Here is an 18,101-nt window from a genome sequence, read left to right on the forward strand (position 1 = left end):
ATTTTGAAGGATGATTGTCGATTCCGGATCTGGGGGAGGGCGATTTAAACATGATGCCAGGTACTGACCTTTGACGTTGAGAGGGCTGACGCACGCTGAAACTGGTCCCGGGTCATGTACTCGCGCACTAGTATTGCAGTGTCACTCTCACGGTTACACTTGGGTTAATGAATGATGATGACGTTTGTATGAATTATCAGACACATTGTGCCGGTAACCCGGCTTGAATCTGTTCTTATTTACTGAGCTCATACGGAGACTCGTATTGAGTTCCTGCTTAAACGACGACCACACTGTAGCAAGTTGACTCTCTCGTTGTCTACTAATAACTCACTGTCATCAAATCACGCTCTACTTATGACCCTGGGGCCTTATGTTGTAACTTGTGAGTTGAAATCACCCGGCGACATGACGTCATATGACATCATTGTGACGTACTACCGGAGTGAGTCAATAGTCTTCGAGAAATTAACGCTACTCTAATACTGGGTTTATTTATTGTCCCCATACACAAATAGGTGTTTCAGCATAATAATATCTATGGTGAGCCGTGTGCATTGGGCGGCTCGCCTCGTGTATTGAGCATACGTCACAATTACGTCATGTCGTCGGGTGACTTCATGTCACAAGTTACAACATAGGGCTGCTGGATGACAATAAAGAGAAGATACTTACTCAACCTTACGCATGTATAATAGGTACACGGATATCTGAAGCAATTTGGTTGAACATATCAATTGCTCTTCCCAGTCGATATTGTTGGTGGTTTAGTTCGACGCTTTGAGAAAAGAAACGTCTGACATTGTCAATGTATTAGGTTCAGACAGTTCAACATTAGTCAGAATGTCATCACGATTTATTGAAGATATAATAATAGACCATTGCACCATTAACTTTGTGCATAATGACCCATATCAGACGAATTTCATTTTCATAATATCAATTAATAATATTACACATCTGTTTAATTTTCTCAAAACGACTCCATTGTATTTTTGCCACGCAGCGTTAATTTTCTTTCTCTTGTAAATGGAAAGATATCTTCTAACAAAAACAATAAGCCATTGGCTATTTTAAATAATTTATTATCATTTCTTGGTTTTCATTCAGATTATAACAAGGGTTCGAAAATCGTAATAAAATATACGTAAATTGGTACTATCAAAATTAATATCCTTTGTATCAAATAATCATACAATCGCTAACTTCCCACGCTGACAATTGAAAAATTATTACGTCAATAATTAATTTTTGATTTCTTTTTTAATACATTACTTTTTCAAACAAAAATAATAATAATAATAATACATTGTCAAAACCACGTAAGTGTATTATGGACGGGATGGCCTTGGATTAAACTACTAATAATTATATTGGCCAACCAAATCAGAATGTCTAGAGCAGGGTTGGCGAACCTTTTTACGTACGCGTGCCAAAATTTCCCAAATATTATTTTTCGACTATCTGACGTGCGGAGCAGTCTTTTATGGAGAGAAAAAAATGGTTTTTAAGAAACTCATTAAAAAATTATGATGTTCAAGATATCACTCACAGAACATAGCATACGTACATTGATATACTACTGGATGAATCATTCTTCTTCTTCTTCCACCCTGTCACGTCCCAACATTGGGGCATAGGGCAAGCACAAGTTGGCGCCACTTCTCTCGGTCCATCGCCAACTCCTGCGCCTCCCGCCATGTCAGACCTGCAGCACGTAAGTCACTTTTGTAGCACCGCTGCAGGGTGAGGGAGCCTTGACGCTGTGCCACAAGGGTCCGAAATGCCGCACTCTTTGGCGGCATCCGGAATACGTGTCCCAGCCACGTAAATCGTCTCTTCGTGATAACTTCAATCACCGAAGGCTGTTGTGTCTGCTCACGAACTCGGGTGTTTGTAACGCGGTCGTACCAATGTACCCCTAAAATTCGGCGGAGACATCGATTCTCAAAGCTCAAAAGCCGAGACTCTTGAAGCTTAGTAAGATGCCATGTCTCACAGCCATACAGGAACACAGGTAGCACGCACGCGTTAAACAAACGACATTTGGTCCTCACAGAATACAGCCTTGACCTCCATGCGACTCCAAGCTGGTTGAATGCAGAGCCTCCCACACCCATACGGATTCCAAGCTCACCAGAAATACCACCATCATCGGCAACCGTGGCACCCAAGTATTTGAATCTGGACACCAGCTCGACGGGCAGACCGGAAACCCGGAGAGGAGTGTCGGCGTCGATGCATGCAGCACTGCACATGGATTTGGTCTTAGTCGCATTCAGATGAAGACCCACACGTTTCGAGTTCGCGGCGAGCCTGTTCACGGTTACCTCCAACTTTTAGATCGTCGAGTCAAACACGACTGCATCGTCTGAATACTCCAAGTCGCACAGTCTTTCTTCGCATATATCGGTTGTGTCATCATGATGTAGACGTATCCCACTATCGGGGCAAACCGTCTTATGCATTATGAAATCCATCATCCACAATGAGCTCCCCAACTACTGCCTTAGGAGAGCGGCATACGCACAGACTGGACTGGATGTCACCTCATACATGGGAGATGATTGAGAAGAGGAAGCTCCTGAAAGAATTGCGGGACAATGATACATACGACGCACAGCGCAGCGCGGAATACCAGACAATGGACCGCTTGGTAAAGCCGCAATAAGCGCCGACGCCTGGATGACCTCATTCGGCATGCGGAATCTTCTGCATGCAAGAATAGTCCAAGTGCTCTCTTCCGCATCACCAGAGCAATTTGCGGTAGGAAACGTCCAGTGGTCACTGCATTACGCAACTCTGACGGAGTGACAGTCACTGAACCGGCAAAGGTCCAAGAGCTAGCTAGTCTTGAATCGCCCACCTCCATTGCATCCCTTCGATATTCCGTCGGAGATCACCGCCCTCGGAATCACTACTGCATCGAGATTCTGCGAAGATCCTCCGACAACTGCTGAAGTTAAAGAGGCAGTCAAAATACTGAAGCGCAGGAAAGCTCCTGGAGATAATGGCATCCATGCAGAATTTCTGCTCTGCGGACTGAGTGCTGTATTTCCGTCCTTGTGTGACCTTCTGCACGAGGTGTGGGAAAGGGAGCAGTACCCCAAAGCCTGGAGGGATGGTACCGTTGTTACTCTGCATAAAAAGCGTAACCCACAAGACTGTAATAATTACAGAGGAATCACTCTCCTCAGCGTTCCCGGGAAGGTGTTGGTGTAGATTCTCCTGTACAGAATTAGAAGTCCCATGCTGGAGGTTTTGCGTGCGCAGCAGAGTGTATTTGTCCCGGGGAAGTCCTGCTCGGAGCATATTTCAACTCTCCGATGCCTCCTGCAACAGTACCAAGAGGTGAATATACCTGTCGCCTGCTGCTTCGTGGACTATGAAAAGGCATTTGACAGTCCTCATCGTGAATCTCTGTGGCAAATTCTGCTAGGCTATGGCGTCCCACGGAAACTGGTCGCCGTGATAAGTTATCTCTACACCAATACAAGATGAATCATATGCTTCTTAAAATGACGCCCGATTTTCAGCGACTCGGCCAGTGTTAAAACTTACTGTTTTAATATCAGCGGACTTAACTCGATATAAGCTCACTTAATATTTGTCTTGAAAATGACCTGGCAATAATTATGAGTAAGCCCGATCTAGCTTGCATGTTATTCTAACTAATAGTCAGCGCATGACGACTTGCTCTGTCCGCTCAGACATGAATTTTTGGTAGCTTGCAAGCTTTGGGTTGCATACACCCTTAGGGTCACTATTCCAAGAACGCAAATTTAGTTTTACAGGTAAGACAATACGGGTGAAATTCGGGAATCCATGTTAACGGTCTTAACGCATTATACCTTCAAGGAAATATTATAAGACGATATTCGTAATATCTTCTTTTGTGGTACATTTTTAAAATGACACTTGTATGGAAACTCCTCATATAGTAGTATATCAATGCATACGTATAGCTTTATTACTTTTTTTAATCACGCCATACATTTCAGTCCACCAATTATGAAACTGTTTGCCAGAATTACCACTACAAGCTCCACCAAGTTTTTGTTCCTTATTTAGCACAGCTATTTTTGTGCGTAAAAATTGTTACTATATTACTTAGTTTGCTTCTTTACGCACAAATTGACACAAAAATTGCTCCGATCAGATGAGGCATTCCATAGCTACAGTAGTCTCGAGAATTGTAAATCGATCAAAATTAGAGGTTCGCAGCGCGGCTTCACCCACCGCCTGATGAAGTTACTGCGATAATATTATATGTGACGCATACAATATAACGACTTATGCAATTATATTTTTTATTCTTGAAGAATATTTACCTGTTATTTTTTATGAAATGCGATCTGTCATTTATTATTATTGTAGGTATATTTTTTCTCTTCAAAATAAAACATTCGCATGCCATGAAAAATCATCTCGCCTGCCACTAGTGGCACGCGTGCCATAGGTTAACCACCACCGGTTTAGAGTGAGTTTTAGAGATACTTTGACACAACGTATATGTGTTATACCTATGTACATATATAGCATTATGATATTGTCTAAAATATGGGTGTGGATATTTTTTAATCATCGAAAAATATTATTCGTAGTTAAGTAAATAATATAGTAAAGTCTACTTCTTCTTGTTTCAGGAAACGTGTTTGTCATCGCAGCTATCATCTTAGAGAGGAATCTTCAGAATGTTGCCAACTATCTGGTCGCTTCTCTGGCGGTTGCTGATCTCATGGTGGCCTGTTTGGTCATGCCTTTAGGAGCAGTTTATGAGGTATGTATTTTACGGTTCCATGAATAAACAGAACATAAAGAAACATAATAGCAATAAACAGACCTATACAAATTCAGAACAGAGGAAAAATATAACAGACAAAACTGTATTAATACAACCTCTACTCTGTAGAGATCCATAACAATTATCATTTTCTGAAGTTCGAACATGGTCAAAACATATATATATAAATTATATTAATATTTTCATTATTTTTTTAATTATTATTCTAGCTGGTCAAACAATATAGTAATGGGTATATTAATTTCCACTTCTTTTATACGTAAAACTTCCTACATGGCTTTCGAATATCTAATGTAGAATTTTTCCTACTTCAGAGGTTTTTTTTTTGTTAATGTGGGGAAAAAACAATTTAGTTTATCTAGAACGGAAATCAACAAAAACTAATCAAATCTGCCGGGATCCGGCACGCAACTCGAGTAATAACAATTTACGAAACGTATATTATTTACAGAAACAAAATGTACATTTTCGTAAAATAATCAGCAGCGCTGACTTCTTTTGTGCTTCGTGAACATTATCCAATCAAGATTACGAATTTGGCCACTCAAAAAATAGAGAAATAATGTATTATTACATCGTTTTCATTAACTGTTATAATAAAATACTTTTATAACTCAATATACCGATCACATCATCATTATTATATAACAAGAGTTCTATAAACATATATTAATAACACAATCACTGCTGAACTTTTAATTAGCTTTTAATTATCACATTTAATACTTTGGACGCGGAAGACGCACACGGCGCGTAATGACCAGGCGGCCGATCGATGTAATTAACGTGCATTTTAAAGGGGGCAATTAAAATCTCATTATCTATTCAGCAGCGAAAGCGTTAAATAACACGTTAATTATATCTAATGGCCAAGTACTCCAAACGCGCCAGTCGCAGTGTTAACACTAAAAATTAAATAATATAACACAGATGGAGTCAGGTCTGACCCCACACAAACCTTCATAGCAGTGATCGCCAAACGATCGCTCGCGGTGGCATTTTCGGTAGCTCGCGTAGGATATTAATTTTTTTATAAATTTGAACGTGAGTTGTCGCTATGTTTAGTTGTCACAATGACTGCTGAAGTTTTAATTGCATTACCACATTTAAATAACACGTTAATTATATCGAATCGCCAACTGCTCCAAACCGCGCGAGTCGCGGTCTTAGCACTAAATGAGTTTTAAGAGTGTTGCGTATGGCCTTTTGTCTCAGCAGAAAAGTATCCAATTTTAGTTCGAATTGAGCTCAAAGTGAAGGCATTGTTTTGTTCTACCTACTTATATGCAGTGACGTCCCGTGGGGGTAGGCAGATTGAGCGTCGCTTGGGGGCGGAAGTCACTCGAAGGGTGGCAAATCGAGGAGAATCATTTGGTAAATATATATAGAAATAGCTACCTAAACTTAGTAATAACGAGAATATCTTTCCATTAAAAATTTCACTGGTTGGAAACAAAATGTATTAATTAGCATAAAAGGTTTAACGGGACTGTAACTTTTTTATCGGGTTCGCGATATCTAGTTTACTTCCGTTGCTTTTCGGCTTGACCGTAAGCGACACGTCCATATTTGCGAATAATTATAGTCTAACTTATTATGGAAGTTGCGTTGTCGAAGAGTCGCTCCGTCATTATGTCGATTATCGATTTAATAATGAGATCTCAGGCTAAAAATATCATTACAAATATTGCCTAGTATGAATAAGACAGCCACTGTATTAACAACAACTTCAAAAAAATCCCTACATTTGGAGAAAAAAATATTTATAAATTTAATTTTGAATATTTTAGTGGTATATATTTTGTTAGTAATGTATCCATACAACACATTTCTTAGATATTAGAGTCATGAAAGGATGATAAAAATACTGTATAAAAGAATAGGGCGGCATTTTGTCTAGGGACGTCACTGCTTATATGAATCAGCGTTTTCCACTATGAAATTGGTTAAAAGTAAATATAGAAACAAACTGACAGATGTACATCTTGATAATCGCATTCAGATGGGAGTGACAAGGTACTCACCGAGAATTGAAAAAATTGTGGAGGAAGGTGAATGCCATTCTTTTCACTAATTATTTTTATTTCTACTCGCACTTATTTCAAGACATTTTTCAATTATTATTTCGTTGATAAATAATAATAATAAAATTAAAGTACTTACGCATTTTATGTTTTATTTAAAATCCGATGTTCTAATTTATTTTAAGTAATATAATAATATTATGTATGGTACGATAAAGGACGAAAAATGAAAATTATAAAGAAGGAATATGTATAAGTATTTCACCAGACAATTTCAATTTCTGAAAGTATCTCACATCCTTATTGAGTTTGGAGACCACTGCTTTATAGTATTTAATAATTACAAGATAAAAAGAACTTTTTGTATACAACGTTTTTAAATTTTCTGTTGAATTATTATGCTCAATATGCTCAAACTTGTACTTTTTATGAAGTAAATAAAAACAAACAAATATAGAATACTAAAACGTCATTTTGATTTGCATAGTAACGCACATATATATTAATAATTTAGTCGCTAGGCCCACCCCCTTAGCAACCAATAATAGTCTTTTACTTTTTACGGATTTTTCTGAAATAACATTCCATACAAAAACAGAATTAACTGAAAATGAATTCAATTCTACTTAAAGATGGCTAAAAGTATTAAAAGAATGCATTGGCATCGTGTTCTGATATATTCTTAAAGTTTCAATTGTCTAGCTAGTCGGGAAGTTAGTTAAAAATCGATTGCGAGATTTGTACAGGAAAAACGACCACCGGACAAACAAGAATACGAGCTAATAAAAACGTTGTAAAAATGGATAAGCCCAGTTCACAATAGTATCAGCTTAGTTTGCAGATCAATTCGGTACCTAGGCAACAAGTTCAATTCAAAGGGAATATATTATTATATATTATAATTGTTATATATACCAACGAAGAGCTCGTGGCCCTTAGGCATGGATTTTTGTGGAAGTGAGAGATTTTCTTTACTGAGAAAAATATAAACGTCAAATGATTATAAGCATCGACGAATGAAATATTAAACAAGCAGCTCAATGCTTATTCCTATTTTTTTCTTTTTCTTTGTTAATAATCAAAAAATACCTCAAAAAATATTTTATTTACATAGGTAGGAAGCTCACGTTTGACATGTAGGAATAAGGTAAGAAATCTGACGAAAGAAACGAAATTCAATTTCAGTAAGCCAAATAAATCCATACCAAATGTGAGTGAGTAGTTTCTTCCTTTTTTTCATTTCATAATACTAACCCACTTCTTAATAAACTGTCATAATATAATATACGCATGTATTTGTAGTAGGTATAATAACAACACAATATTATATTCATTGAATATTTAAATTATTAAATTAAATTACACTCCGAAAAATCTTTGGACCCACGTTGGAAAATGGGAACTACAGAATAAAAATGAACCACGAGTTGGAAGAGCTGATTGAGCAGCAAACAATCATAAGATACTGTAAGTCCCAAAGACTTCGATGTACGGGACATGTGGAGAGAATGCCTGAAGTTAGAGCGCCAAGAATCATGACGAAGTGGCTACCCCAACGGAAGAGACCCAGAGGCCGTCCAAGAAGGAGATGAGCTGACGCCGTAGAAGAAGACTGGCTTCATATAGGAAGACCCGGTAACTGGAGAAGTGTGGCGAGAGACCGGAGTGAGTGGAGAGTAGTTGTGGAGGAGGCCAAATCCCACTCTTGGATGTAGCGCCGTGGAAGAAGAAGAATGTTTAAAGTATGATTATAATTAATCTATTCACTAATATATTATAATAATATAATGAATAAAACATAAATTAAAATCTGCAACGGTCTTTATATTTAGTTTTTTCTGTCATGTTTAGGTACGTCATATCGTAAGGAAAGTATTGATATCAAAGTATCGGTACTTTTTTGATGTCCCAATGCGTGTGCTTTCGTATCTGAAATCATTTGTAATCATTCTACGTTTAGTCCAATATGCACTTTTACACGTCACGTTATATTACTCCTAATTAATCATGGATAATATTATTTCTTACATTAATGTTATATATTTTACATGCATACATTAGCTCATTAGCACCGACAGGACACATTATTTGAAAAATGTATGTTTTGGGAATAATTCAATTTAATTCAATTTATTTTTTAACATATTGTGGACATTACAAATAATTATAAGTTTAAGGCGTTCACAACATGAGATGAATAAATATTATATAGAAGAAGAAAAAATTGATGAAAGCGATAAAAATTAAAATATAATAATTACAAGATAAAAAGAACTTTTTATATAATACAACGTTTTTAAATTTTCTGTTGAATCATATAAACTTGACTTGACTAGCTTAAACGACCAAAAAAAATATACTTGATAGAAATAATACTGAAATGTAATTTTGACATGTCATATTGATTTCCATAGTAACGCACGTATATATTAATAATTTAGTTGCTAGGACCCCAGACTTCTAGCAACCAATAATGGTGTCGAAATAACTTTTCATACAAAACAGAATTGACTGAAAATGAATTCAATTCTACTTAAAGATGGCTAAAAGTATTAAAAAATGCATTGGCATCGTGTTCTGATATATTCTAAAAGTTTCAAATGTCTAGCTAGTCGGGAAGTTAGTTAAAAATCGATTGCAAGATTTGTACCGGTCAAAGAACCACCGTACAAATAAGAATACGAGATAAGAAAAACGTTGTAAAAAGAGAACATAATATAAACATACAAAAGCGGTGAAAATACAATAAGTATACATCTATAGACGTTCATAGAAGTACACTGAGTTTGCAAAGGAGACCCTATTTTAAAAATTTATAAAAAAAGCGTCCAACTAAACTCACCCTCACGCAAGTGAAATATATCAACACCCGAAGCAATTTTGGTTGAACATAGTTATTGCTCTCCCAATTGGCATTACCAGTGGCAGGTTGATTCTGCACCTTGGGAGAATAAACAACGGATGTTGACTATTTTTAAGATAGTTATCGGGGATACACAAGTCAACACTGCCCATAATGGCAGATCTCTCATTTATACTTGCGAGAGCATTTGAGCATTTTTTACAACGTTTTTATTAGCTCGTATTCTTGTTTGTCCGGTGATTGTTTATCCAGTAAAAATCTTGCAATCGATTTTTAACTAACTTCCCGATTAGCTAGACATTTGAAACTTTTAGAATACCTATATCAGAACACGATGCCAATGCATTCTTTTAATACTTTTAGCCATCTTTAAGTAGAATCGAATTCATTTTCAGTTAATTCTGTTTTGTATGAAAAGTTATTTCGGAAGAAATCCGTAAAAAGTAAAATACTATTATTGGTTCCTAAGGGGGTGGTCCTAGCAACTAAATTAATAATATAATTATACGTGTTTTACTATGAAATCAAAATGACATTTCAGTATTCTATATTTGTTTGTTTGTTGCAAAATAGCAAAAAAAAATGATTTGTTGACAATTGCCTTATTTGTCCTAAATTATTAATACATATAATTGTCAAGTTTATATGATTCAACAGAAAATTTAAAAACGTTGTATATAAAAAGTTATTTTTATCTTGTAATTATTTAATACACTTTTCATGCGCTTGTATATAAGTAATATGAAATAGTAAATAAAAACAAATATTATTGTAAAAAGCGCATCATATAAGCTGTTTCGCTGGACCGGAAATAAATTATTACCTCTTTTATACAGTTATTATAAAAGGTTAAAAAATATATGAGGACATAACATAGCATGTAGACTCTGTGGGGCAATTTTCCATAACAGTGGATAGAATCGGTACCTTTGTCGAATCGCATTCACGTCTCGCTTGTATGAAGGTTTACTCGACAAAAATCAAAAACTCGGGGATTTCCCATAATGAGGGTTTTTCACAGAAAAGGGTCTCAAACCTTTACATTTTTATCCAAACTATGTACTCTCAAATACCGTTTAGTATGATGCAGTGCATTCGTCGACGCAAAGAATAATTTCATTTACCTTTATGTTTTTTTCAATGAATTCAACGTTTGTAAAGGATCTATTATACCTACTTTTATAATGCAAGTCGTTGTATCACACCAGCGCCATTTTTAGATTAATAAAGCCTGAGTATATCTTTTTGCACAAGCAACGAGTGGTCCACTGTTCAGCTGTCAAAATCAGATCCCAGATTGCTTGACATATTGATTCGCCCTTTCTCGTTTCAAATTGAATTATAAAAAATTCTCAAATCAAATAATATATCAATAAATCATAAAAGTAATTTACATTCCTGTTATTCATCAGCTGTCAAAGTCACACTAGTCCTTCACACAAAAACCGGTGGTAATATCGATTTCCAAAAAAATATGTAGCATTGATCTATGCATTACATTTGTAGAAGATGTGTTAATGCTAGTGTATTATTTACCATGTAACTTATCTATTCAAATCAAACCATTCCCTGTGTGAATATGACAGACGCGTCAGTATGAGCACTTTATAGAAAAATAACAGGCAATGACAGGTAATCCTTAGAAAGCAATGGGAGGGGTGAAAAAAGTAGGACCATTCGTTGTGAATGTATCGGCTTTCTACTTGAGTCGGCAATGATCACACACATCAAAAATGCTCTCAACAAATAGTTTATAGAACATATTATGCAAAATATAAAAAAGCAAAATAAAACAAATAAAAAATTTGTGATATCCTGATGCAATACCTATGCAACTTTTTCTCGGTGATCATGTACCCATCTTAAATTCGATAATAATATTGCAGTGAATTATTAAATATATTGCAAACTGCATTATTGTGTACAGTGAACATATAGCGCCTGTACACGTGCATGGATTAGCTGGCAGCAATAGTGCGTATTTTAAATTATCGTGACAATAACTATGCACACGTAAAAGTGCTGACTGTCTCTCCAATCTCATTCTTTAAGAGTGAGCGAGACGCGATGTTGTCATTTTATGGGACTATTTGACAGGTAGGGAAAATCGGTCAACCTGAAAATTCGTTCGTAGTTCGTTTTTTTGCCGACACGTTCGCCACTATCGTTCTACTGCGCAGGCGCAGATCGAAAAAATTCTACTGTCGAATAAAAATTCAGAAGCTTCAAAACTTTATTGATTCTTGAATGCAATCTTGCCAACTGCAGGATAATATAGCATATTATGTTTATCGATACATTTTCTTGTTATGGCCGCGATAATACTCACTGTCATCAGTAAATTCATGCACGTGTAAACGGGGTACTATCTTAATTTTTTAACTAAATCACAGTATATTAAATGAATTAATATGTTAATCTGTTGACCCATCGAAAAATTTTGACTTCATAATTATTATAATCATATGATTAAGGAAATGTCTTACGATTAAACGATTATTTTAATCTTACAAAACACCAATATACAATAAAACATTCTCAAATAAAATGTCGAATGGTTTGAATATGTAAGAACAAAGTATGAGATGGATAAAAATCTCAAATACAAGTTTCATTCTATGAAGCCTTCTTTTGTTTTCTTCAATAAAAGTAATTGAAACAATTGATTTATAAAACCCAATATGTAATCTTCCGGCTTTAGATAAAATAAAAGTTGCTTTGGTGTAAGATTTCTCATTGAAAAAAATCCACAAAGGTCTTTATGAAATTACAAGCTTAGATTAAATGAACAAATAATATTCTTTGTAATAAAATTGTTGGTCGACGTTGGGTAAAATTTAATTTGTTTGCCTTTTATCGGTTTTACAATGTATGTTTAGATTATAACGTTCTACCACTTATCCGCGGATCACGAGGGTACAAATCTTGCGTTTATAAAATGTATACATTGTTTTTTGTAATCACTCAACGGGTTGAGTAAATGTCTAATAAAATTATTCTATTAAAATAAGCGACGTCCAATAAGATCGCCTACATAGCAGCGAGAATTCTAACTTACCCTCTTAGGTCGAGCGCATGGAGGTAATTAGCTGAGAAAATATACAATTTTTGAAGTTATACTTCTTTTGTCGCGTTTAGTAGAGGGTAAAATTAACAGCTGCGCATGCACACCGTTACGAAAGTTCGACATGATGAAGTTAGCCGTGATCGGGGTATACCCAACGCGCATGTGCGAATCAGTCAGCTGTAAACAAACGGAAGGTACTCAACTAGGGGCGGCAGATTATATGATAGTATGGTGAAGTAGGCTGTAAATGAATTTGCGGCAAAATTTCCACGTTAACATTATAATATATGGGTACGTTATAATGACCAAAGTAAATCCTCCGTGATGCTCTGCATTTTTTTTATCCCGTCGCTATTTCTCGTAAGTTGTCGGCTATTGTTGGCCTGCTTCATTCAGTTGTATAAGAAAGCAGATTCATTGCCCCTCTTTTTATTTAATGCCTCTATTACTTGTCAATTTATGGCTACGGCCGTATGTTGTAGCTTAACCACTGGGGAATGCCAGAAGAAATGGCGTATTTCAAAAAAACACTACCTTATTCTTAGGTCAATAATTATGATAAAGCAATCATTATTCGTAGGATGTTTACCATACTTGAATGGTCAAAGATATAGCTTATAATTAGTACTTTTAGAATTATCTTCAAATGTGTTAATCTTGCCCATTTTTTGAATAATAAAATACCCAATTCTCGTCAAATTTGGGATTACAGAGATTATCAATATATTTTTTATCGTAAATATTTCACTATAATAATGTCAATATAAATTATACTGATGGTTTTATAAATGCGTTTAAAAATTAATAAATGTAAAAAATCTTAACATCACTGCACATTTTATGTACTGAAATATGACTACATTCTAAAACATTAGAGCGAGAGGTTTAAAAGAATACTATTTTTTGTAATAAAAATACTTTATGCAGTCATCAAATGTTTAAAATAAATATAAAGGATAATAAGTCTTCAAAATTATATAAATAAATTATCTACAACGTTTAAGGTATGTCCAGGATCATGCTTTGAAAATAGAACAAAAGCTCCAATTTGACCTACGCTGAGCATGTCTCCCCTTAATTGTGTAAAAATAATTTAGCTGTGTACAAATAAATAAGCATCATTTTAATTTGATTATGCTTTTAAATCAAAACTTTATTCATTGCATTAAATATATTTCTTCAATTATTTTATCGTATTTTCTACTTATTTGTTTTGTTACGCCAAAGAAGTATAACTTCTAACGCGCGTACATAAGTACACGCATCGATTTTTTTGTTTCTGGCTGATAATAATGGACATCCATGAAGTGAAGTTTATAATACTGTATATAATGTGTTTGATGAATGTTTTTCAAGGAAGTCGCCATGTCGTGGTGGAAGGCGATACCCGAGGTGGTTTTCTCGAAAGATTATTGGGGACATTCAGATCTAGCATTGCTATCACAAAGCTTGGAAGGCTGAGCATGGTCAACGTGACTATGAAATGTTTAGCCTTTATCGCTTGAGAGTGAGGCAAGCTGTTCGAATGGCCTATCGAACATATATGGAATCGGTAGAAGATTGCATTCGTGAAAATCCCAAATCGTTTTGGGATTATATTAAATCATTAAGAAGGGATGGCGGGTATGCTGATTCGATGAGTTGGAAAGGCGAAAAGATGACCGGACATGGAGTGGCAGAAGCATTTGCTGGTCACTTCAGGTCTGTCTACGTAAGTAGTATTCCTTATTTGGATGTTGCCTCTGCGTCAAGACAGCCATCGTGCGGTGCCCAGTCCATTGATATTTTTCCAATTGATGAGAGTGATGTGTTAAAATTTATTAAAAAACTAAAAAATACTCACTCTTTGGGACCTCATAACGTCCCTACATTTTTTTAAAGGGGTGTGTTGATTTTGTCAAAGGCCCACTTGCATATATTTATAATCTTACAATGGAGACAGGTATCTTTCCGGAAACGTGGAAGATGTCGAAGGTTACTCCAATCCATAAGAGTGGTACAGAGTCATCAGTGGAAAATTACAGGCCGGTAGCTGTTCTCTCTGCACCAGCAAAAGTTCTTGAGATGATCATGCACAACATGATTTCTCCAAAAATTGAGTCATTTATAATAAATGAACAGCATGGATTTAGAGCAGGCCGATCAACGGAAACTAACCTGATGGTATTTACCAATTATGTGTCATCGGCCCTGCCCTGGATAGATGTCACCAGGTTGACTGTTCTTACAATGACTTCTCGAAAGCATTTGACAAAGTCGATCATGATGTCCTGATGGAAAAACTCCAACTTATTGGATTGTCTGATCGATTTTTGAAGCTATTCGGGAGTTATTTGAGGAACCGTCAACAATACGTATCGTACGGCCTTTATCAGTCACAGACCTTTAACACATTTTCTGGTGTCCCTCAGGGCTCAAACTTAGGGCCGTTGCTGTTCTCGATTTTTATAAATGACATAGCATTGGTAATAAAAAATGCTATGTTTTTGTTGTTCGCTGATGACTTGAAACTCTTTTTGGAAGTTGTCACCTTGGACGATTGTCGTCAGCTCCAACTTGATATAGATAATATATTAGATTGGGGCAGGCGTAACAAACTAGAATTCAATATTGATAAATGCAATCTTTTGTCGTTTACCAGAGCCTCAAAAGTGTTGTTTTTCCAATACTCGATGCATGGCAGAGTTCTGTCACGAATATCATCTGTAAGGGATCTTGGCATTACGTTTGAGAGTAAACTGACATTTATTAGCCATATAGTTACCATTTGTAACAAGGCGCTTAAAATGTTGGACTTCGTCATGCGTACTTCCCGGGTCTTTTCGGATGTTACGGTATTAAAACTCTTATTTAATTCTTTAGTTCGAAGCACTGGCGGCTCCTTCTATAGGTCATTCGGTCATTGACCTGCCAAAATAAATACCTAAAAGTGCGGCCACACCGGCAACAAGTCGCGCGACAACTCGTTAAATTTTACGATAATTATCATAATTGCTTAAGAAATTTTACGATAATTATCATGCTTATCGTAAAATTTAACGAGTTGTCGCGCGACTTGTTTTCGGTGTGGACCCGGCATTACAATCGACATAATAATATTAATAATATGTGCAATGTCATATATAATAATATTAATAATAATCGGTGGATTTGAAATTATAGGGCGCGCGATATTGTGTCAACCCAGTCTATTGGGCTTTTTTTGTTTGGGCGATAATTCCCCGAACAAAAATATTGTGTTCGCCGGCAGTCTGAAAATTGACCCAAATTGAATATTTTTATAAAATTTTCTCTCTCGTTTCTCATACATAAGACAGAGATCGATATAACACAAAATACGAGATCAAAGCTTGTAACGGTGCGTGAATTACTGTAATATCGGCAATGCCCGAGTGTGAGACAAAAGATTTTTTCACCTAATTAAATGAAACAGAATGATAACACTGACTAGATAATTGGTCTCAAGACGCAACTATGTATGCGGTTCGGATTCGTTGACAGGTTTTGACGAATGCCTTTGGTTATTTTAATAATATATAAGGAGTTTTTGGTGATTTATAACATTTTTGTGAAGCAGTTAGTACGCACGCAGTAGCAATTGAGGTCTGTGATACAATTATAATGGAAATGGAAGCACGATTTGCATCCAACGATCATCTCATTATATCCGATTTGTTCAATAAAGAAAATTACACTGATTTTAAAAATAATTTTCCCACACGTCAAGTAAATTTGGTAAAACTGTTAGAAGAAATAAACATAATCAAGTTAAAAAATGAATTATTGGTGTTTTATCAACGAGATGATTTGCATGGCGCTATTAGTGCAGTTTCTCTTCTACATTTTTTACTCAGCAATAATTTCAACGAAACATTTTCCGAGTCGATCAAAGTTCTCCAATTTATTTGCGTCATACCAATGACAACAGTTGAAAGTGAAAGATGTTTTTCCACTCTCAAAAGAATAAAAACCTTTCTACGCAATAGGGCCAGGATAGACTGACCGCTCTTGCAATGCTCAGTATTGAAAAAAAATATGTGGGAAAAATAGACAATTTTTATAATCGTGTGATTGATGATTTTTCAAAAAGCAAAGAAAGAAAAGTGGACCTGATTTACAAAAAATTATAACGCGTTGTGTGCAATTTCGGTTAACGATGGGTTGGCGTTATGAAAAACGGACATTTTTTGAAGGGTTAGTAGGTACCGACCTATAACAATTTCTAGCACTTATTCTATAATGTATAAAAAGTCTATTTGCAATACGTCTTTTCAGTATACAACGAAAAGGCAAATTAAAATAATATATTCAAAATTGACCTGCTAGGTTTTTCCGGATTAAGCCGCCAATGGTTCGAAGCAGACTTGAGAGTGGGTCTATTGTTTGAGCACCGCATCAGTTGAAGTATGGCCTTATGGTGGAGAGGGTTCAGAAGGAATTCTTGAGACTCCTTTATTTGAGGTTGTACGGATACTATCCGTGGCTTTATCCAACTGACTTTCTCTTAGGCATGCTTACATACTGCAGTTTGCAATTTAGAAGAAATCTTTATTCAGCTATGTATTTTTTTCGACTTATACGAGGTATAAATGAGAACTCTGCCATTCTGGGCAGTGTTGACCTGTGTGTCCCTGATAACTATCTTAGAAATAGAGAACATCAGTTGTTTATTCTCCGAAGGTGCAGAACCAACCTGCCACTGGTAATGCCAATTGGGAGGGCGATAACTATGTTCAACGAAATTGCTTCGGGTGTTGATATATTCCACCTACGTGAGGATGAGTATAGGTGGACGTTATTTTATAAATTTTTAAAATAGGGTCTGCTTAACTCATCCGGTGTATTTCCATGTACCTATATAATTAATATTTTTGTATGTACATATTTGTTTAATAACATATTATCTATCTCTTTTTTATGTCATGTTGTGAACGTCTTAAACTTATAATTTGTAATGTCCACAATATGTAAAAATAAATAAATTGAAATTGAAATTAATTGAAATTGAAATATTAACATACGTTTTTTAGAAAAATCATCGTCAACCATTTTTTCGATCAATTGAGTCTATGCGCCGACTCAAACACTCACTTTTATTTATCATATCGGGTGTTCAATGGCAACATAATGTCGCTCCAGAAGTTAGCAAAATTATCATTATCTTCGGCTAACAGGATTTTGTTGAAATATCATGTAAATGTGTGTTTTAGCATTTACTAATAAGTGTTCATGCATTTAGATTTTACCAGACTTGTCTGCTTGGTCGTAAGAGAACTTACATTTCACATGATTGCCTCGAACACTGCCTACCATGTTTCTCCGTATATTGAGAACTTTCCATGA

The 18,101-nt window shown here is 35.7% G+C and overlaps 1 protein-coding gene across 1 annotated transcript in view; it reads left to right on the top strand.

The window, feature by feature from the left end:
- Positions 1–18,101, top strand: part of LOC147073657 (5-hydroxytryptamine receptor-like) — a 208,305-nt gene that overhangs the window by 160,687 nt on the left and 29,517 nt on the right. Inside the window, exon 2 of the mRNA XM_085944167.1 lies at positions 4,647–4,780. Coding sequence (XP_085800293.1) covers positions 4,647–4,780 — 134 coding nt within the window. The remainder of the gene's footprint in view (positions 1–4,646; positions 4,781–18,101) is intronic.

This window comes from Rhyacophila brunnea, unplaced genomic scaffold, assembly GCF_057557595.1.
Source record: "Rhyacophila brunnea isolate RB1 unplaced genomic scaffold, BYU_Rbru_1.0 scaffold_17, whole genome shotgun sequence".
Lineage (NCBI taxonomy): Eukaryota > Metazoa > Arthropoda > Insecta > Trichoptera > Rhyacophilidae > Rhyacophila > Rhyacophila brunnea.